At 47.9% G+C, this 20,478-nt stretch overlaps 1 protein-coding gene across 7 annotated transcripts in view; it reads right to left on the minus strand.

Annotated features, from left to right (window-relative positions):
* ptpn20 (protein tyrosine phosphatase non-receptor type 20) overlaps positions 1 to 20,478 on the minus strand; it is a 505,217-nt gene that overhangs the window by 237,827 nt on the left and 246,912 nt on the right. For all 7 annotated transcript variants that reach the window (XM_085970355.1, XM_085970356.1, XM_085970357.1 and 4 more), the window contains one exon: positions 7,944 to 8,094. In XM_085970355.1, coding sequence (XP_085826481.1) covers positions 7,944 to 8,094 — 151 coding nt within the window. The remainder of the gene's footprint in view (positions 1 to 7,943; positions 8,095 to 20,478) is intronic.

Raw genomic sequence — 20,478 nt, forward strand, 5'->3', positions numbered from 1 at the left:
CTGAGGTTGTGCAAGGTGCTATATAAATGCAGGTTTTCATTCTTTCTTTCTTACTTTCTTTCTTGTTCACTTAGGTGGGATTCCAGTTCTCCAAAACTGGTATGGATGCAGTACAGGTATTCACTCAGCTGCAGGTATCTAATACTATACTTGCATTCCAGAATCAGCTGGAGCATATCAGGGGGCTCCAGTGTGCCACATTGCAGCTTCAGCTGACCCTCGAGAGGGCCAGGTTGTTCATTTTAAGCAAATGCTTTATCGCTGAACCCTATCGCTCTGGTTTGGTTCAAGCTTGATACCCCCTCAACCACTGCCCTACACACAGGCATTTTCCAGTATGGATCACTGGATAGTGATCCCGAGCAGGAACCCTGGCTGATTTTGTTAACCCTCTGTAGTCCAGGGATACATCGGACTTCAGCTGTCACCCCAGCTGAAATGAGCTAACTTTGTTCTAGCTGCTGAAGGTTAATTTAAGTGGATACTTTTTAAAAGCCCAAAGTGCCCCACCCATGTATTGATATGAGAGCTTGTTCTATGAGATCTATCACAACAACAACAACTTGCATTTATATAGCGCCTTTAATGTAGTAAAACGTCCCAGAGCACTTCACAGGAGTTAGAAGATAAAAAAAATTGACACTGAGCCACATAAGGAGATATTCGGACAGGTGACCAAAAGCTTGGTCAAAGAGGTAGGTTTTAAGGAGTGTCTTAAAGGAGGAAAGAGAGGTGGAGAGGCGGAGAGGTTTAGGCAGGGAATTCCAGAGCTTAGGGCCTCGGCAACAGAAGGCACGGCCACCAATGGTTGAACGATTATAATCAGGGGTGCTCAAGAGGGCAGAATTAGAGGAGCGCAGATACCTCGGGGGGTTGTGGGGCTGAAGGAGATCACAGAGATAGGGAGGGGCGAGGCCATGGAGGGATTTGAAAACAAGGATGAGAACTTTGAAATCGAGGTGTTGCTTAACCGGGAGCCAATGTAGGTCAGCGAGCACAGGGAAGATGGGTGAACAGGACTTGGTGTGAGTTAGGACACGGGCAGCCGAGTTTTGGATGAGCTCAAGTTTACGTAGGGTAGAACATGGGAGGCCGGTCAGGAGTGCGTTGGAATAGTCAAGTCTAGAGATAACAAAGGCATTGATGAGGGTTTCAGCAGCAGATGAGCTGAGGCAAGGGCGGAGTCGGGTAATGTTACGGAGGTGGAAATAGGCGGTCTTAGTTATGCCGTGGATATGTGGTCAGAAGCTCATTTCAGGGTCAAATAGGACACCAAGGTATCACCCATTGCAAGGCTACCAGCAAAAACTACACCTTAACTCAGATGCAGCAGTGCTAGTGCTATCCCAGCAGACCTCATTGCACTAGCTTTTAGTCAGTGTGGTTACCTCCAGTCAGAGGCAGAGAGAAGGTATTGCTTTCACTTCGCTTTGGGCCCATTGGCAGGTTAACTGGAGCTGGCTCAAAGTCTGCTTGTTGCTAAAGTTATCTGGTTTCAATGCTTACGTTTGAAACGCCAGCCTTCCAGCAGAGTGCCTTTTGTTACAATCGATTGGAAAGGGATAACTGTTCTGTCAGCACTTAACAATCACTAGAAAAAAAAAACAGCCATGGCGGGGCGCAAATAAGCAGCAAGCCATGCGGTGGTTGAATGGGAACGCAGTCCTCAATTATCTTTCAGATGAGACGTTAAACCAAGGCCCCACCTGCCTGTTCAGGCGGCTGTAGAAGAACCCATGGCTCTATTTAAGAAGAGCAGTGGAATTCTTCCAGTGTCCTGATCAAAATTTATAGCTCGACCAACACCATTAAAAAAGATTAACTGGTCATTTATCTCACTGGGGACTATGCTGTGTGTTTCCTCGTTTAGCTACAAAACAACAACGACTACACTTCATAAAAAACGGTCATTTGCATTTATAGAGTGCGTTTGATGTATAAAAAATTGACCACAGCACTATACAGAGCTGTAATGAAAAGGAAAGACTTGCATTTATATAGCGCCTTTCATGACCTCAGGACAGTCAATGAAGTACTTTTTGAGGTGTAGCCACTGTTGTAATGTGGGAAACGCGGCAGGCAATCTGCGCACAGCAAGCTCCCACAAACAGCAATGAGATAATGACCAGATAATTTGCTTTTTCGTGATGCTGATTGAGGGATAAACAAACCAAATTAGGAGATATAATGAAGGGTAACCAAAAGGTTGGTTTAAGAGGTGGCATTTACAGGAATAGGAAGGGGCGAGGTCACGGAGAGATTTGAACGCAAAGATGAGAATTTTAAATTCGAGACGTTGCTGGACCAACAGCCAATGTAGATCAGCGAGAAGAGGGGTGACAAAGGCATGAGTGAGGGTTTCAACGGCAGATCGGCTGAGGCAGGGACGGATGCAGGCAGTGTAGCTGAGCTGAAATTAGGCAGTCGAGAGGATATTGGGTCAGAAACTCAATCCAGAGTTGATCAGAATGCCAGCGTTGCAAACAGTCTGGTTCAGCCTGAGACAGTAGCTGGGGAAGGGGATGGAGTTGGTCGTGAGGGTACGGAGTTTGTGGCGGGGGCTGAAGACAATGGGGGGAAAATTAGGTTGCGCTAACGGGGCGCAAAGCAACTAGCGCCTGGGTGTGGCGCCGCAACGCCTCCCGCGAAATTCAGCGGGAGGTTAGCAGTGGCAGTAACCGGTAGTGCCCCGTTGCGCTGCGCCGCCAGCCATGACGTCATCTCCGTGCGCAGCGCCCCGGCTGTAATATTGGGTGGTGCCCCCGACTTACTGCCGGATGCTATGTCCGCCGGGGTCACGGGGGCCTACCTGCGGCCGGGGCGGCGCTAGTTAAAGGGATGTGGCGGGCGGCCATTTTTGTTGCTGGCTGCCTGCCAGCACCTGCCCCCGTCGCTGTCCCCGTGAAGCCCCCCGCGGAGTGCCGGGCTCGTTTTCCGGCACTCCCAATCCCTGGTGGCCCAGCTGGGTGCCGGGACGTGCTGCGCTGGGCTCCTCCCCTTTAATAAGGAGAGAAAGGCCTGCAGTACCACGGCGCTGCGGCACGTAGCACCGCGATATTGGCTTGCCGCGCCCCAAGAGGGATGCGGGGCGCTTCCAGTAGCGCCCCTCCTCCCTCTCGGTGCACTGCAGGAAACTCTCTGGTATCCGGCACCGACGGGACCAGCGTGTTGCCGGTTGATTAAAAATTCCGGATGACGGAGAGGGTTATCTACCGAGGCTATTTTTAACAAACAAAGAGTCAAACTCCTGCTATTGAGGTGTTCGGACTTCTGACTGCGCCAAGAAACAGAGTAGTGGCAGTTTGGAGAACGACCCCCACTGACGAACTCGGCCACCGCGGGAGACTTGGACTCGGACACGGCAACATTTCCGGTTATTGAGGTGTTTTCGGAGTATGAATTTTGCCGGTTAATAGAGAATTCCGGATATTTAGGTGCCGTTTAAACGACCTGGGAAAATCGGCCAAAGAGGGCACTACCCAATTTTTACCCCAATGGCTTTAGTCGCCCCAAAGTTTAGCTGGAGGAAATTACAATTCATCCAATACTGGAGGTCGGACAAGCAGTCTGACACGATTTAGTAATTTAAAAAATAATTCATAGAAGAAGAAGAAGAAAGACTTGCATTTATATAGCGCCTTTCACGACCACCAGACATCCCAAAGCGCTTTACAGCCAATGAAGTACTATTTAAAGTGTAGTCACTGTTGTAATGTGGGAAACGTGGCAGCCAATTTGCGCACAGCAAGCTCCCACAAACAGCACTGACAGTGAAGCACCTTTGGACGTGCTGGGGATGTGTAAGGTGCTATATGAATGCATGTGAGGGGGGGCTGCTGTGTCTTCCCAACTCTGTGCTTTACGTCTGTTTTTGCAATGCTGTCGGGTATAGTGAAAAGCCAGTTTAAAAGGGGCAGCTGAGATTCCAAACCCATGTGACATTTCAATCAGTTTGACTTGCCGAAGAATAGGCTTCCACTGTGCTTTGCAGCCACAGTCCTAACGAGTGGACAGGCACAATAGAACCTCTTGTTTTGGAAATTAATAGAAAGCTGAATCAATACAGACTCACTGGTTGAGCTAGCAAAAAACATCCAGGAAATAGTTCTTCATAGTCATATTCCCTTGGCCATGGTGCAACGGATCAGATTATAGATCACGGGATTCCGAGAACACACTTATTATTCCCACATCTCTTAGGAACAGGTATTGCTTCTAATCTGTCCTCCTCAAGTTATCGTTTCTATTTCATCCAAATAATTTCGTAGGCTGAATTAGAATGCCATCAAATATACTTATTTACAGCGTTTCCTGTTGTTTAATGGAAAGGAAATATTACGTCGTTTCTTTCCAAACTATGGCCCCTGAGACTTGGGATGGATGTAATATATACCATGATCCATGGGCACTGATTTCAACAGGAGTTGGCTGCTGTTTCACCACAGTGAAAGTCTAATGAAAGAGAGTGTAGGTACTGAACAGCCTCGTGTGTTTATTTTATTGTCAGCTCCCATTGAAAGGCTCACAGGCCAGGAATGGGCATTGCACTGGTACTGATCAACAGCTTAAAGCAGAGGCATCCAAGCTTCATCTTCATGCACTCATAGGCCTAGAAATTCACTTTGGGCCCACCAGCTGGCGTGCGCCCAAAAGTTAGCGCTGAGCGCGGAGCCAGTTGCGCCCGTCAGATATTCAGTTTTTGCGCTCCAAGTCGGAACCGGGCGCTATTCCAGGGTGTGCCCGCCCCCGCTTGGGGCGCTGAAACTGAATTTCAGCACTCTAGGCGCCGCTGCGCCACCCGCTGCGGAGCGGCAGGCTGCGGTACTGCAGGCCTCCTCCTTCTCTTAAGGGGGAGGTGCCTGCAACGGGGAGATCGCCGCTGGATAGTGCCGGCAAATGAGCCCGGCACCACGGAGAAGTGCCGGGTTCGCGGAAAGCAGCCGGCAATGCCACGGGGGGGGGGGGGGGGGGGGGGGGCGGTGGAGGAGGCCGGGGAAGGAGGTGCGGGCAGGCGGCCGCCGAAAAAGCGGCCGGCCGCACCTCCACCTTAAAGCGCCCCACTAAGGCTACAGGACGGCCCCGTTTTCTGATCGCTGTTTGCGGCCGCTGCGGAAGAGGCGGCCGCAACTAAATATGGCGGTCGGGCCGGTAACGGGGTGGTAGCGGGGCACTGCGCACACCGATGACGTCATCGGTGGCGGCGCAGCACTACTGGCTAACGCCGCCATTACCGCAGCGCTGAATATCGGCGAAAGCTCAGCAAGTGGCGCAAAAGCCCTCTTTGGGCGAAAACTGGGCGCAAAGCCTACTGAATTTCTAGGCCATAGTGTCAGCTGTGGCTCAGTTGATAGCACCCTCGCCTCTGAGTCAGAAGGTCGTGGGTTCATAGTCCCATTCCAGAGACTTGAGCACAAAAATCTAGGCTGACACGCCAGTGCAGTGCTGAGGGAGCGCTGCACTGTCGGCGGTGCCGTCTTTCAGATGAGATTTTAAACTGAGGCCCCGTCTGCTCTCTCAGGTGGACGTAAAAGATCCCACGGCACTATTCCGAAGAAGAGCAGGGGAGTTCTCCCTGGTGTCCTGGCCAATATTTATCTCTCAATCAACATCACTAAAACAGAATATCTGGTCATTATCACATTTGCTGTTTTTGGGAGCTTGCTGTGCACAAATTGGCTGCTGCCTTTCCTATATTCCAACAGTGACAACACTTCAAATGTGCTTATTTGGCTGTAAAGTGCTTTGGGAGGTCTTGAGGTCATGAAAGTCGCTATATAAATGCAAGTCTTTCTTTCTATGGGTGTGTACCATGGAGCCTCGGGGGGGGGGGGGCACATCTCAATCTTAAATCAAGCTCAAGTTGCAAGTTTCAGGGGGTCTTATTTTGGACTTATCCACCAATGAGGCACATCACTGAGAATCAAATCTCCAGACGCATACGATTCAAACAGGACAAAACTGGCGAACAAAATATTTAAGTGGAAATAGATCGTCCAGCGCTGGATCGCCAGGGATCACAGGCTACATGTGGACCAGGGGCTGCAGTTTGGACAACCTCTGCATTAAGGGTATCTTGAGCTATTTTTCTTTCGCACAAGTCTAATAACATCAATACGCTCAACACAGAATCTGTGAGCAGCTGTTGGGACATAGTGGGAGCAATTTTAACACCCCAGGACTGGCGGGAGAGGAGCTAGTGGGTGAGCGGGGGGGTTAAAAGTTCAATAATCGGAAACCTGATCCCAGCCCATCTCCAACGCGCCCACTTCTGGTTTTAACGGAGGTGGGTTGGGGGGGACAGGTCCATCATTTAAATATTGGTATGATGTGGCTTGCCTCAAATTTAACCACAATTTTACTTTAGGCACCTGCAGGCCGGGTTTCCCAGGGTTCGGGAAACCCGGCTGCTGAAGGGAGGCGGGAAGGACCCGATTCATCGGGTAAGGGCCTTTCCAGCACTGCTTGTGGGCCAGGAGGAGCAGGAGTGCTACCCCTGCCCCCAGCCTCAGCCCACCAACCCACTGGCCCATTGGCTGATGTTTATGCTCCACATGGGCCTCCCCACCCCCACCCCACTTCTTCATCGAACCCTCTCAGCACAAACTCCTATTCCTTTCTCACTCGTGTTTAAACATAGAAAAAAATAGGAGCAGGAGTAGGCCATTCGGCCCTTCGAGCCTGCCCTGTCATTCAATATGATCATGGCTGATCCTCTATCTCAATACCATATTCCCGCTCTCTCCCCATACCCCTTGATGCCTTTTGTGTCTAGAAATCTATCTATCTCCTTCTTAAATATATTCAGTGGCTTGGCCTCCACAGCCTTCTGTGGTAGAGAATTCCACAGGTTCACCACCCTCTGAGTGAAGAAATTTCTCCTCATCTCAGTGTTAAATGTCCTACCCCATATCCTGAGACTGTGACCCCTCGTTCTAGAGCCCCCCAGCCAGGGGAAACATCCTCCCTGCATCCAGTCTGTCTAGCCCTGTCAGAATTTTATACGTTTCAATGAGATCCCCCTCTCATTCTTCTAAACTCTAGTGAATACAGGCCTAGTTGACCCAATCTCTCCTCATACCACAGTCCTGCCACCCCAGGAATCAGTCTGGTGAACCTTCGCTGCATTCCCTCTATGGCAAGTATATCCTTACTTAGGTAAACCATCTTCCCCTTAAATGCGTGTGTGAATGTGATTTTGCTTCAGCGCAGATCACACAGAATAAGCAGCAAAACGGAGCCAACTGCACAACACCCCCTCCCCCCCCGTGACATTAAATCAGTATATAATACCAATTACAGACACAGGGGAGCGAGTTCATGAGTGTAATCTAATCTTGGGCGGGGGACAGTTGGATAGAATCATCATCAGCCACTTAAGCTTCAAAACATTTAAGTTTCAATTTTCTAATTTAATTATGTCATCGGTAGCCCCTCCCCAAGGAGCCTCGTGTACTGCTGGGTGAAATCTCCGTGGACAGCATCTGTTCAGAGGTTCAAGTGCAGTTGGTAAGATTACAGGAATGCCCTGGAGTTTTGTCAGATTCCCCTTGAGAATCAGGCAGAACGTTCAGCACAGCTGGTTTCATCTTCTTGGCGCTTCCTCTTTAAGTCAAACATGTCGGGTTAATTTTACAAAATTCACGGCCTGGGCACAGTCGTACATTTGGGGAATTTAGGTGCTCATGTTAAAATGGACAGAGCACACAGAAATCACCAGCAGCACAATTTTTGTAAGATCACCCCTCACGTTTGTGGTCCGTGCCAGGGGACAAGCTTCAAGGGTCACAGAAGACAAAAAAAAAATATCCTTGGTACTGAATGAAATGCATTCTGTTTTCGAGACATCTCGCCCGGGGTTTTCAGTGGGTGAAAAGTGGCGAGCGCAGCAGAAAAGCCCGGCCATTTAGTTGCCGCCGGAGAATGAAGGTTTATTCGTTACTTACTGAATCAAACTGAAGTTCTCGACGAAGAACTTTATTCTTAGGAAGAGTGTGAAGTTGACCATTGCACGTTTCCTTTTGGGCTGGTTCTTCCATCCACTCGGTGCCACCTTGTGCACCTTGGTAGAAAGGTCAAGAAAAAAAAATTCCTTATCTGCAAAATAAAGAGAAGGGACAATATCCCACAGATTAGAACCAAACTGAGTGACAATAAAAGTAGAGCTGCATTAACTGACAGGAGTGATCTTTAGTGAAATCCAGATAACAGATCTCTCCGTTATAATTCTTCGGCACAGTACTAATTTGCGCCAGGGGTCTACGATGTATAGCTAGACAGGTAGATAGAATAAGAGAGACAGAGAGAAAGAGATCAGACAGATGGAGCAAATGTGAGAGATGGAAAGACTGAGAGCAATCAGATAGAATTAGCAAGAGAGGTCGAAAGATAGAGAGAGAGACAGAGACAGATCTGATAGATAGATAAATAGATAAAAAGGGAGATGGATCGAAATAGGCAACCGGGAAAGCGTTATGGAGCAGTCCTTGTGGCTCAGTGGGTAAGTGCAGCACCTGTTGTGGTACTGAGCCTTGCACACCAGGTTTAATCCAAATCTGTATTACATTACATTTCAGGAAACTTTGTGCTATCCGGCACCGACGAGACCGAGCTGTTGCCGTCCCATCAAAACTGCCGGACAAACCTGCGCTAATGTTGAAACATACGAAGATTTTGAGCTCCGTATCTGGCAACAAACCCTGTTGCTTAGCAACAGCTTCTAAACAGTCGGCCGTACCTTGCAAGCGTCTCTGTAGCTCAGCAACAGCTTCAGCGAGACCTTGCAGAGCCTGACTGGTGAAAAAAAAGCAACGAGAAGAAAAAAAACTAACGAAACGGCTCCTGATTTTTGCCGGTGGATCGAGCATTAGTTAACCTCCGGATAAACCTCCGGATAAACCAACGTTTCCTGTAGTTGGTCTAAGACAGGCAGCAGTCAAGGCTCTACATAAGTCTTACTGGTCAAGGGAAAAATCAGCTAGAATTTGTGTTCCTAAACATTCTCCAATCATTTTAGCTTGGTTCATTTGGTCGCACAGTCGCCTCTGAATTAGAAGGATCTGGGTTCAAGTCTCACTCCAGGACTTGAGCACATAATTTAAAACGACAGTCCAGTGCAGTGCTGGCTAGTCGGAGACGATGTCCTTTGAGTGAGGGGTTCAGCTGAGGTCCTGACGCCCTGTTCTGGTGTTACTGATGAACAGTAAAGATCGCATTGCACTACCCAAAGAAGGCCAGGGAGTTCTCCCTATGGCTTGACCAACAATCCACCCTCAACCGAAACTAACAAACGCAGAATAACTGGTCATTCATGTCTTTGTGGCTTGTTGGATCTTGCTGTGTGCAAAATGGCTACCGTGTTTGGCTATGTGTCACTACATTTCAAAGCAAATGATTGCAAGTGCATGAGATGTTTCTGAGACATGTGATAAGGTGCTACAGCCTGGAGTTTCAGCGCAATTTGCCTGAAATCGGCCAAACCAGCGCAAAAGATCGAGGAATCGGCGGGCTGAGCGGCTGTATAAAGGCTCCCGAGACCCAGGTAAGGCCTCAGTGCGAGAATCGGCGGGCTGAGTGGCTGTATAAAGGCTCCCGAGACCCAGGTAAGGCCTCAGTGCGAGAATCGCGGGCTGAGCGGCTGTATAAAGGCTCCAGAACCCAGGTAAGGCCTCAGTGCGAGAATCGCGGGCTGAGCGGCTGTATAAAGGCTCCCGAGACCCAGGTAAGGCCTCAGTGCGAGAATCGCAGGCTGAGCGGCTGTATAAAGGCTCCAGAGCCCAGGTAAGGCCTCAGTGCGAGAATCGCGGGCTGAGCGGCTGTATAAAGGCTCCAGAACCCAGGTAAGGCCTCAGTGCGAGAATCGCGGGCTGAGCGGCTGTATAAAGGCTCCCGAGACCCAGGTAAGGCCTCAGTGCGAGAATCGCAGGCTGAGCGGCTGTATAAAGGCTCCAGAGCCCAGGTAAGGCCTCAGTGCGAGAATCGCGGGCTGAGCGGCTGTATAAAGGCTCCAGAGCCCAGGTAAGGCCTCAGTGCGAGAATCGCGGGCTGAGCGGCTGTATAAAGGCTCCAGAGCCCAGGTAAGGCCTCAGTGCGAGAATCGCAGGCTGAGCGGCTGTATAAAGGCTCCAGAGCCCAGGTAAGGCCTCAGTGCGAGAATCGCGGGCTGAGCGGCTGTATAAAGGCTCCAGAGCCCAGGTAAGGCCTCAGTGCGAGAATCGCAGGCTGAGCGGCTGTATAAAGGCTCCAGAGACCCAGGTAAGGCCTCAGTGCGAGAATCGCGGGCTGAGCGGCTGTATAAAGGCTCCAGAGCCCAGGTAAGGCCTCAGTGTGAGAATCGCGGGCTGAGCGGCTGTATAAAGGCTCCAGAGCCCAGGTAAGGCCTCAGTGTGAGAATCGCGGGCTGAGCGGCTGTATAAAGGCTCCAGAGCCCAGGTAAGGCCTCAGTGCGAGAATCGCAGGCTGAGCGGCTGTATAAAGGCTCCAGAGCCCAGGTAAGGCCTCAGTGCGAGAATCGCAGGCTGAGCGGCTGTATAAAGGCTCCCGAGACCCAGGTAAGGCCTCAGTGCGAGAATCGCGGGCTGAGCGGCTGTATAAAGGCCCCAGAGACCAGGTAGGTTTACCAATCTCCAATCTTGGAACTCAGAGGGAAGGAGAGAGGTAAAAAGTAATCCAAGTGTGACGTCACCAGAAAGCGTGTAAGTGATTGGTTGGTGAGTATTTCTCTCTTTTTTAAGCTTAAACTCTGTGGTTTATAGTTTCTAAGGTGCGATATTCATCATCTAGAATCGGGGCAGAGGGTATTTAAGAATAATATTAATAAATTTAATTAATTACATAGAATGGGTGATCAGGTGATGTGTTGCTGCTGCAATATGTGGGAGCTGGTGGACACCATTGATGCTCATGGTGATCACATTTGCAGTAAGTGTCGGCTGCGTGTTGAAGAGCTGGAGTCCGAGCTTCAAACACTGAGACACATCAGGGAGGGGGAGAGTTACCTGGACTCTGTGTATCAGGAGGTAGTCACACCAATTAGATTAATTCATTCAGATGTAGTCCGTGGCCAGGGTCAGGATGGTGTGACTAGAAATGAGGCAGGTACGGGGATCCAGGAGGGAGTGTTGGAGGAGCCGCAGCCCTTGCTCTTGTCCAACAGGTTTGAGGCTCTTACTCCCTGTGAGGATGGGAACGGGGACTGCGGGGAGGATGAGCAACCCGGCCACAGCACTGTGGAGCGGGGGGCCATTCAAGTGGGGGGAGATAAAAGAAATGTTGTAGTGGTAGGGGATAGTATCGTTAGGGGGATAGATAGAGTTCTTTGCAGCCGAGAGCGAGAGTCCCGAAGGCTGTGTTGCCTGCCCGGTTCCAGGGTTAAGGACATCTCCTCTGGGCTGGAGAGAAACTTGGAGTGGGAGGGGGAGGATCCAGTTGTCGTGGTCCATGTTGGTACTAATGGCATAGATAGGACAAGGAAGGAAGTTCTGCTGAGGGAGTTTGAGCAGCTAGGGGCCAAATTAAAAAGCAGAACCACAAGGGTAATAATCTCTGGATTACTACCTGAGCCACGTGCAAATTTGGCTAGGGTAAATAAAATTAGAGAGTTAAATGCGTGGCTCAAAGACTGGTGTGGGAGAAATGGGTTTTGCTTCCTGGGACACTGGCATCAGTACTGGGACAGGAGAGAGCTGTTCCATTGGGACGGACTTCACTTGGCCAGTGCTGGGACTAGAGTCCTGGCGAATCGAATAACTAGGGCTGTAGAGAGGACTTTAAACTAATTAGTGGGGGGCAAGTTTTAAGAGAGCGAAAAATAAAAATGACAGGGGAGAAGGCAATAGAGCAAGGTAGCAGTGGGGGAATTAAAAAACAGAGCGTGTCAGGAAGGGACAGAATGTATAATGATAAAGGTAAAGGAGTAAAAGGGGTAAAAGCAGGAATAAATTGTCAGAAAATATATTTGAAAGTTCTTTATCTGAATGCACGCAGCATTCGTAACAAAATTGACAAGTTGACGGTACAAATAACTACACATGGGTATGATCTGGTGGCCATTACGAAAACATGGCTGCAAGATAATCATGACTGGGAACTAAACATACAAGGGTATTTGACAATTAGGAAGGACAGACAGGAAGGAATGGGAGGTGGGGTTGCTATGTTAATCAAGGATGGAATCACTGCAATAGTCAGAAATGACATTGGGTCAAAGGATCAGGATAGTGAAATAGTTTGGGTGGAGATCAGGAATAATAAGGGGAAAAAGTCACTAGTGGGCGTAGTCTATAGGCCTCCTAACAGTTGCAACTCTGTTGGTCGGAGTATAAATCAGGACGGTGGCATAGTGGTTAGCACTGTTGCCTCACAGCGCCAGTGACCCGGGTTCGAATCTGGCCTCGGGCGACTGTCTGTGTGGAGTTTGCACATTCTCCCCGTGTTTGCGTGGGTTTTCTCCGGGTGCTCCGGTTTCCTCCCACAGTCCAAAGATGTGCGGGTTAGGTTGATTGGCTATGATAAATTGACCCTTAGTGTTAGGGGGTTTAAATACGTGGGGTTACAGGGATAGGATGGGATATATGTTGGTGTAGGGGTTACGGGGATCGGGTGGGATATGTGTCGGTGCAGGCTCGATGGGCCGAAATGGCCTCTATCTGCACTGTGGGGTTTCTGTGATTCTGTGAAATAGTTGGGGCTTGTAATAAGGGAACAGCTATAATCACAGGGGATTTTAACTTTCATATTGACTGGACTAATCAAATTGGGCATGGCAGCCTTGAGGAAGAGTTCATAGAGTGTATTAGGGACGGGTTCCTTGAGCAGTATGTAACTGAACCAACCAGGGGGCAGGCAATCTTAGATCTGGTCCTGTGTAATGAGACAGGATTAATAAAAAATGTCCTAGTAAAGGATCCCCTTGGAATGAGTGAATTCCAAATTCAGTTTGAGGATGAGAGAGTTGGATCTCAAACCAGCGTACTGAGCTTAAATAAAGGAGACTATGAAGGTATGAGAGTAGAATTGACTAAAGTGGACTGGGAAAACAGATTAAAGTGTAAGACGGTACAAGAGCAGTGGTCTACATTCAAGGAGATATTTCACATCTTTCAAGATAAATATATTCCACTGAGGAAAAAGGGGAATAAAAGAAAAGACAGCCATCCGTGGCTTAGTAAAGTAATAAAGGATAGTATCCGACTGAAAACAAGGGCATATAAAGTAGCCAAATCTAGTGGGAGGATAGAAGATTGGGAAGCATTTAAAAGCCAGCAAACAATAACTAAAAGATTAATTAAGAAAGGGAAGATAGATTATGAAAGTAAACGAGCAAAAAATATAAAAACAGATAGCAAGATTTTCTACAGCTATATAAAAAGAAAAAGGGTGGCTAAAGTGAACGTTGGTCCCTTAGAGGATGGGACCGGGAAACTAGTGGTGGGGAACATGGAGATGGCAAAGACGCTGAACAAATATTTTGTATCAGTCTTTACAGTAGAGGACACTAAAAATATCCCAACACTGGACAAACAGGGGGCAATGGGGTGGGGGGGGGGGTGGGGAGGAGCTAAACACGATTAAAATCACTAAGGAGATGGTACTCAGTAAAATAATGGGACTTAAGGCGGATAAATCCCCCGGACCTGATGGCCTACATCCTAGGGTCTTGAGAGAAGTGGCGGTAGGGATTGTGGATGCATTGGTGATTATTTTCCAGAACTCCCTGGACTCAGGAAAGGTCCCGGCAGATTGGAAAACTGCTAATGTAACACCCTTATTTAAGAAGGGAAGTAGACAAAAAGCTGGAAACTATAGACCAGTTAGCCTAACATCTGTGGTTGGCAAAATGTTGGAGTCCATTATTAAGGAAACAGTAACAGAGCATTTGGATAAACATAATTTAATAGGACAGAGTCAGCATGGTTTTATGAAGGGGAAGTCATGCTTGACAAATTTGCTCGAATTCTTTGAGGATGTAACATACAGGGTGGATAAAGAGGAACCAGTGGATGTAATGTATTTGGACTTCCAAAAGGCATTTGACAAGGTTCCACACAAAAGATTACTGATCAAGATAAGAAATCACGGGATTGGGGGTAATATACTGGCATGGGTGGAAGATTGACTATCTAACAGAAAACAAAGAGTTGGGATAAATGGTTCATTCTCGGGCTGGCAATCAGTAACTAGTGGTGTTCCGCAGGGGTCAGTGCTGGGACCCCAACTCTTTACAATCTATATTAACGATTTGGAGGAAGGGACCGAGTGCAACATATCCAAGTTTGCCGACGATACAAAGATGGGAGGGAAAGCAGTGAGTGAGGAGGGCATAAAAAACCTGCAAAAGGACATAGACAGGCTAAGTGAGTGGGCAGAGATTTGGCAGATGCAATATAGTGTTGGAAAGTGTGAGGTTATGCACTTTGGCAGAAAAAATCAAAGAGCAAGTTATTATCTAAATGGAGAGAAACTGCAAAGTGCTACAGTACAAAGGGATCTGGGGGTCCTGGTGCATGAAACACAGAAGGTTAGTATGCAGGTGCAGCAGGTGATCAGGAAGGCCAATGGAATCTTGGCTTTTATTGCAAGGGGGATGGAGTATAAAAACAGGGAAGTCTTGCTGCAGTTATACAGGGTATTGGTGAGGCCACACCTGGAATACTGCGTGCAGTTTTGGTTTCCATATTTAAGAAAAGATATACTTGCTCTCGAGGCGGTTCAGAGAAGGTTCACGCGGTTGATTCCGGAGATGAGGGGGTTGACGTATGAGGAAAGGTTGAGTAGGTTGGGCCTCTACTCATTGGAGTTCAGAAGAATGAGAGGCGATCTTATCGAAACATATAAGATTGTGAGGGGGCTTGATCGGGTGGATGCGGTGAGGATGTTTCCACTGATGGGTGAGACTAGAACTAGGGGGCATAGTCTTAGAATAAGGGGCTGCCCTTTCAAAACTGAGATGAGGAGAAACTTCTTCACTCAGAGGGTAGTAAATCTATGGAATTTGCTACCCCAGAGAGCTGCGGAAGCTGCAACATTAAATAAATTTAAAATGGAGATAGACAGTTTCCTAGCAGATAAAGGAATTAGGGGTTACGGGGAGAGGGCAGGGAAGTGGACGTGAGTCTAGATTTGGATCAGCCATGATCCTATTGAATGGCAGAGCAGGCCCGAGGGGCCGTATGGCCTACTCCTGCTCCTACTTCTTATGTTCTTATGTTCTTATGAATTTCAAGCGCAAATTACGCCCAGCGCAAATCGAGTTTCCGCGATCTTTTGTGCTGATTTCAAAAATGGTGCGCTAGAAGCCAGCCCTGCCCGCAAAGCTGGAAAACGTCCCCAGATCGAATTACTCACCACAACCGGTTTCCGCTAGTTGCGCCTGTTTGCGAGCCTTCGAGGAGGCTCTTAAAATTAAGCTTTTATTTTAGGCACAAGGACAGAGATGAGGAGGAATTTCTTCACCCAGAGAGTGGTGAACCTGTGGAATTCTCTACCACAGAAGGCAGTTGAGGCCAATTCACTAAATATATTCAAGAAGGAGTTGGGTATATTTCTTGAGGCTAAAGGGATCAAGGGATATGGGGAGAAAGCAGGGACAGGGTACTGAATTTGGATGATCAGCCATGATCACATTAAATGGCGGAGCAGGCTTGAGGGGCCGAATGGCCTACTCCTGCTCCTATCTTCTATGTTTCTAATAGGCACGTTTTAAAAGCTTTTAAATATTTATTTTTTGAATTTACTAAGAAACCACACTGTTGCTAAGAATTTACTGTACACCAATGTAACCAGTAAATGGTTCTTTATAGTTTTTTAAAGTCATTTTCAGTTCTTTAAAATCGGTTACTCACAGCTGGTGGACGAGACACTTTGATTAAAAATGCTTATTTTTTGTGATAAACCCATTTTCAGTTGTATTTATAAAACTGCGGCAAATTCTTCCATCAACAAATATTGTTTAATGCAAATTTTTAAAAAAAACATACATTCTAAAACGCTGCCCGAATGTGCTGCTTCACGGCAGATTTTACATTTGGCAATATGCAAATGAGTTTGAGTGGAAACTGGAGGGAAAAAAACACTTCTGAAAACTAGCGCAAATTGCGCCCAGATGGTCAATTGCGCCCAACGTGGAAACTCTTGCCCACATTGTGTATATGGCAGCGTGGTGGTTATGGTGCTGCAATAGCAAGCAAGGCCGGGGTTTTGCTCACCTCGGCGGGTCCGTGGCGGGCGACGTCAGTGGCGGGTCCTGACCCCGCTGCTCGATCAATCCCGCTCTGTAAAATGAATTTCCCCTGATTGGTCTTGTTAAGCCCGCCCAGCGTGGTTCCCGGCCAATTAGAGGAAGCGGGTCTGGTGATGTCATTTGATGACGCGTCATCAGCCGGTTTCCTTAAAGGGACCACGGCCAAATTTATTTTGACATTTGTGCCGTCAGTGTTCTGCAGCACTGAGGTGCTGCAAACATGGACAATCACTGCACAGAGGCACAGGGCTGCACCCAGGCCCTCCCATGACTTGCTCCATATGCTTATGGAGGGAGTCACAGAACGCAGGGAGGTTCTCGTCCTTTCCCATGGGCGGAAGAGACCTCCCCAGGAGATCAACACAGCCTGGGTGCACATTGCTGAGGAGGGCACAAGCAGGGATGTGGTCAGGAGGACCTGGGTGCAGTGGCGCAAACCTTTCAATGATTTCACTGGATCACGAAACATTACTGCAAAGCCACACTCAACCTCATCCTGCTCTGCCTCTCACCACATCACCATCACTCTGCCTTCCCTACCCTACTCCTGCACATCTTTACTCACACCAACTTACCTTGCACCTCCACCCATCCCTCTCTATCTATATTATCAAATCCCCATCTCACTAGCCACCCCTTACACTCACCCTCATCCTAGTCCAATCATACTGACACACAAGGGTAGACACTTGGGTGTTTTATGCAATGTTCATGTAAAGTTTCTGTTAATGTGGTGTCAAAAATTTAAATCTTTATTTTCAACACTTTGTGTTCTTGGACAGATTTGTGTGCACCTTTGGAAGTGACTTAATCAGTTACAGTGAATGGTGACACAAATACCGGACCCCCTGCAATGGTGATGAGTGTGAAAGGAATAGCTTGGGCATTGTAGGGATGCTTTATGGTCTTTTTGTGGGGTGGTGCCAACCTGGCACATCATGTGACAGCCAGGGTATACAGTGTCAAGTGAAGTAAATCTGGTCATGGTGAGGCCATCCCTGGCCTCCTGGGCAGCAATATGGTCGGGTGCTGATGCCCTCTGCCCTGTGCAGCATCAGTTGATTGTGGAGAAGGTTGGTGTTGTTGTTGGTGCTGTTGGTGTGCCTGGTGCTGCTGTTGTTGGGGCTGATTGTGGTGGGATTCTGAGGACCAAGGTGAGAGAGTATAAAGGGCACCCATGCTGATGGAATAGATGGCAGGTGAAGTAGAGATGACAGAAGCGATCTGTCAATGGTGAGAGAGGTAATGAGGTCAGACTGGGGATGGAGACTTGTGTAAAGACTTGCAGCGTGCTGAATCTGTTGTGGAAATGCAGTGAGGAAGAGCTTGTGGCTGAGGGAAGATATCTCTGTAAGGTGGGAGCTTTTACTTTACATTTGAAGCTGTTAACTCATCAGCTGATTCAATGGCCACTGAAGTCCCACCTCAGCTTGACAGGTGTGGTCCATGACCAGCGTGGACCCTGTGGGCAAGCTGTCAAATGCAAAAGGTGAGCTGAAAATCATTCTTAAGTGGCTCTAAACAAGCTACTGATTAACTGAATTGGGTCGCCCGCCACTGCCTGTTGGGTCTGCTCAGCGCTGACAGACCGACATCAGGAAAGGCACGTGGGAGCGAGTTGGGATCCCGCCGTCAAAAATATCAAATTTCCCACTCGGCCTGCCACCAATCCTGCCCGCTGACCCCCTGGAAAATTCCGGCCCCAGTGTTTATAAATTCAAATCACGGAAAGTTGTAAAATTGAATTCAGTCAAGGCAAAAACATAAAAATACAAGTGTGCTTGTGGACATCAGGTGAGGGAGAGGTTTGCAGTCAGTTCTAATGTCCTCGATGGGTCTTCTGCCAACACTCAGTGCTCGTGGTGGATCAATGAAGAATGAGGACCTGAGTGAGGTACCAGATGGGTGTTTCCACCCATTGAACAACACACCAGTATGAGTCACTAGCAAAATACTGCAGATGCTGGAAATCCAAAATAACAACAGAAAATGCTGGAAAAACTCAGCAGGCCAGGCAACATCCGTGGAGAGAAAATAGAGTCAACTTTACAGAAAATGCATCTGGTGGAAAGTGGAAAGGGCCTTTCCCCCCCTCTTTCTTTCTTTCTTTTTTCTCTCTCCCACATGGCAGCTGTCTCTCATTCTGCCAGCGCATTTCACACCTAATCTAGAGCCGTCTTTTGTCTCCACTAGTCCTATCACCATCTCGTCTCGTTTTGAATACCTCTTAATGTCTCTTCTCTTTTGTTCTCTCCCAGCCTGGCCTCTTAATCTATTTCATTTCCTGGGCTTCTTTAGTCTTGACAAAGGGTTTTCACCCGAAACGTTGACTCTAGTTTCTCTCCACGGACGTTGCCTGGTCTGCTGAGTTTTTCCAGCATTTTCTGTTGTTACACCAGTATGAGTCACTGTCTTCAGGAAACAAGGAGGGAAAACTGAAGAAAGGCAAGTGGAGTGAAGGGTTGGTGTATGCATCAGATTTATGATACACTCCAGTGAGCCTCGTTTTACAATTCCATTGGGCGTCTGTTCCTTAATACAAACATGTGCGTAAACAAACACTACAAAACAACTTTTCCTACCTTTGGAGTTTGATGATCTTCACCCTAGTTCCAACAACTCATGACTGACACGCCCCCTCAAAAAAGGCCTGCACTTCTAATTAGCGCAAAATAATTAGAGGGAAGGCTTCTACCGTGCCATCTGGAGAGTATGGTAGCCCATCTGTGCGATCGCGCTTTCCCCCAGATGTCCCCTGCCAGCCATGAAATTTAATTTTCTTATTGGACTCATGCCAGAGCTGTAGATCGGCACAAAACTGTGGTCAAGAAGTGCTGCAAAAGCCCTGCTCGAGAAAGGTCTCTGTAAAGATGCTTTAGCTTTTCAAATTACTTGGTGTCACGTTTGTACTCTCGGAACAGTGAAGATATTCAGTTTGTTTATCTCCACGTTATTAGCTATGGGGTGTTGGGCCTACCTTGCTATCAGCCCCACCTGCTGCCACAGACCTCGCTATCTGCCTTGTGAGAGCGACAGTTGCACATTGTTAAACCTTAATTTACTTTGACAAATTGGATCATGTTTTTTCATACAGTAAAACTCCATAATTTCACCCCCACACTGTTTGCAGAACACATGTTTTGGTTTGACGTCAATTGAAAAAATAATTCAGGAAAAGTGCAGCTCCCACATGGTTACAAGTGAATAATCTGTCATAATGCTCACTAAAATGCCTCGCTCTGCGATTTCTCGGTTATATCTTTTGATGAAAAAACAAAGTCAAACTTCATAAGACTGCGGCCCTATTGATGATATTGACTGCTCCCTGTTCCAACTATCTATTCCTAGCAGATCAGTGAATGCAGAGCTCTGTAATGTGAAGTGAGGGAGGGGGTGACTCACATTGACCAGTCCTTGAGGACATTAGTTGTACGAGTGCATTGTTACACTTGAAAAGAAATGTAGGATTAGCTTTCTGTGACAAAAAGCTGCAGCACACCCACTCAAATTTTTCTGTTTGAAGACATCAAGTCCTTCAATGGAGATCAAACCTGGGCCCATCCTAGTCTGTAAATATCAGAGACTGTGGGGTGCGGGGGGAGGATATTTGCATCCATTACCGCACTCTACCGTAATTGTGGCAGGAGTCCGCTAGAATGACCAGAAACTAGGCTGGGACCTGGATAGGCTGGGTCAGGTCGTGGGGCAGAGTTTCTGGGATGAGTTTCCCTTGACCCGACATCAAAGTCAAGCCTCCACATCTCTCATTCTCTACAAGAAAGTATTCAACTTGCAATTTTCCAATTAGAACATAAGAACATACGAAATAGGAGCAGGAATAGGCCACTTGGCCCCTCGAGCCTGCTCCGCCATTCAATAAGATCATGGCTGATCTTGGGCTCAAAGCCACTTCCCCGCCCACTCCCCATAACCCTTCACTCCCTTATCTTGCAAAAATCTGTCTATTTCCACCTTAAATGTATTTAATGACCCAGCCTCCACGGCTCTCTGGGGCAGAGAATTCCACAGATTTACGACCCTCTGAGAGAAGAAATTCCTCCTCATCTCAGTTCTAAAAGGGCGACCCTTTATTCTGAAACTATGCTTATTGAACTCCAGTGGGATCTTCTGAGTCTCGTAAAATATGAATTTTAAAGGTGGATGATTGAGTTGCCTCTAAATCAAACAATAAAGCAGCTGAATTGTCTATTCTTTGTTTATACAAGATCTACTGGCAACGT

The sequence above is a fragment of the Somniosus microcephalus genome, chromosome 29 (genome assembly GCF_052327205.1).
Source record: "Somniosus microcephalus isolate GS21.2 chromosome 29, FLI_Smic_1.0, whole genome shotgun sequence".
NCBI classification, from domain to species: Eukaryota; Metazoa; Chordata; class Chondrichthyes; order Squaliformes; family Somniosidae; genus Somniosus; species Somniosus microcephalus.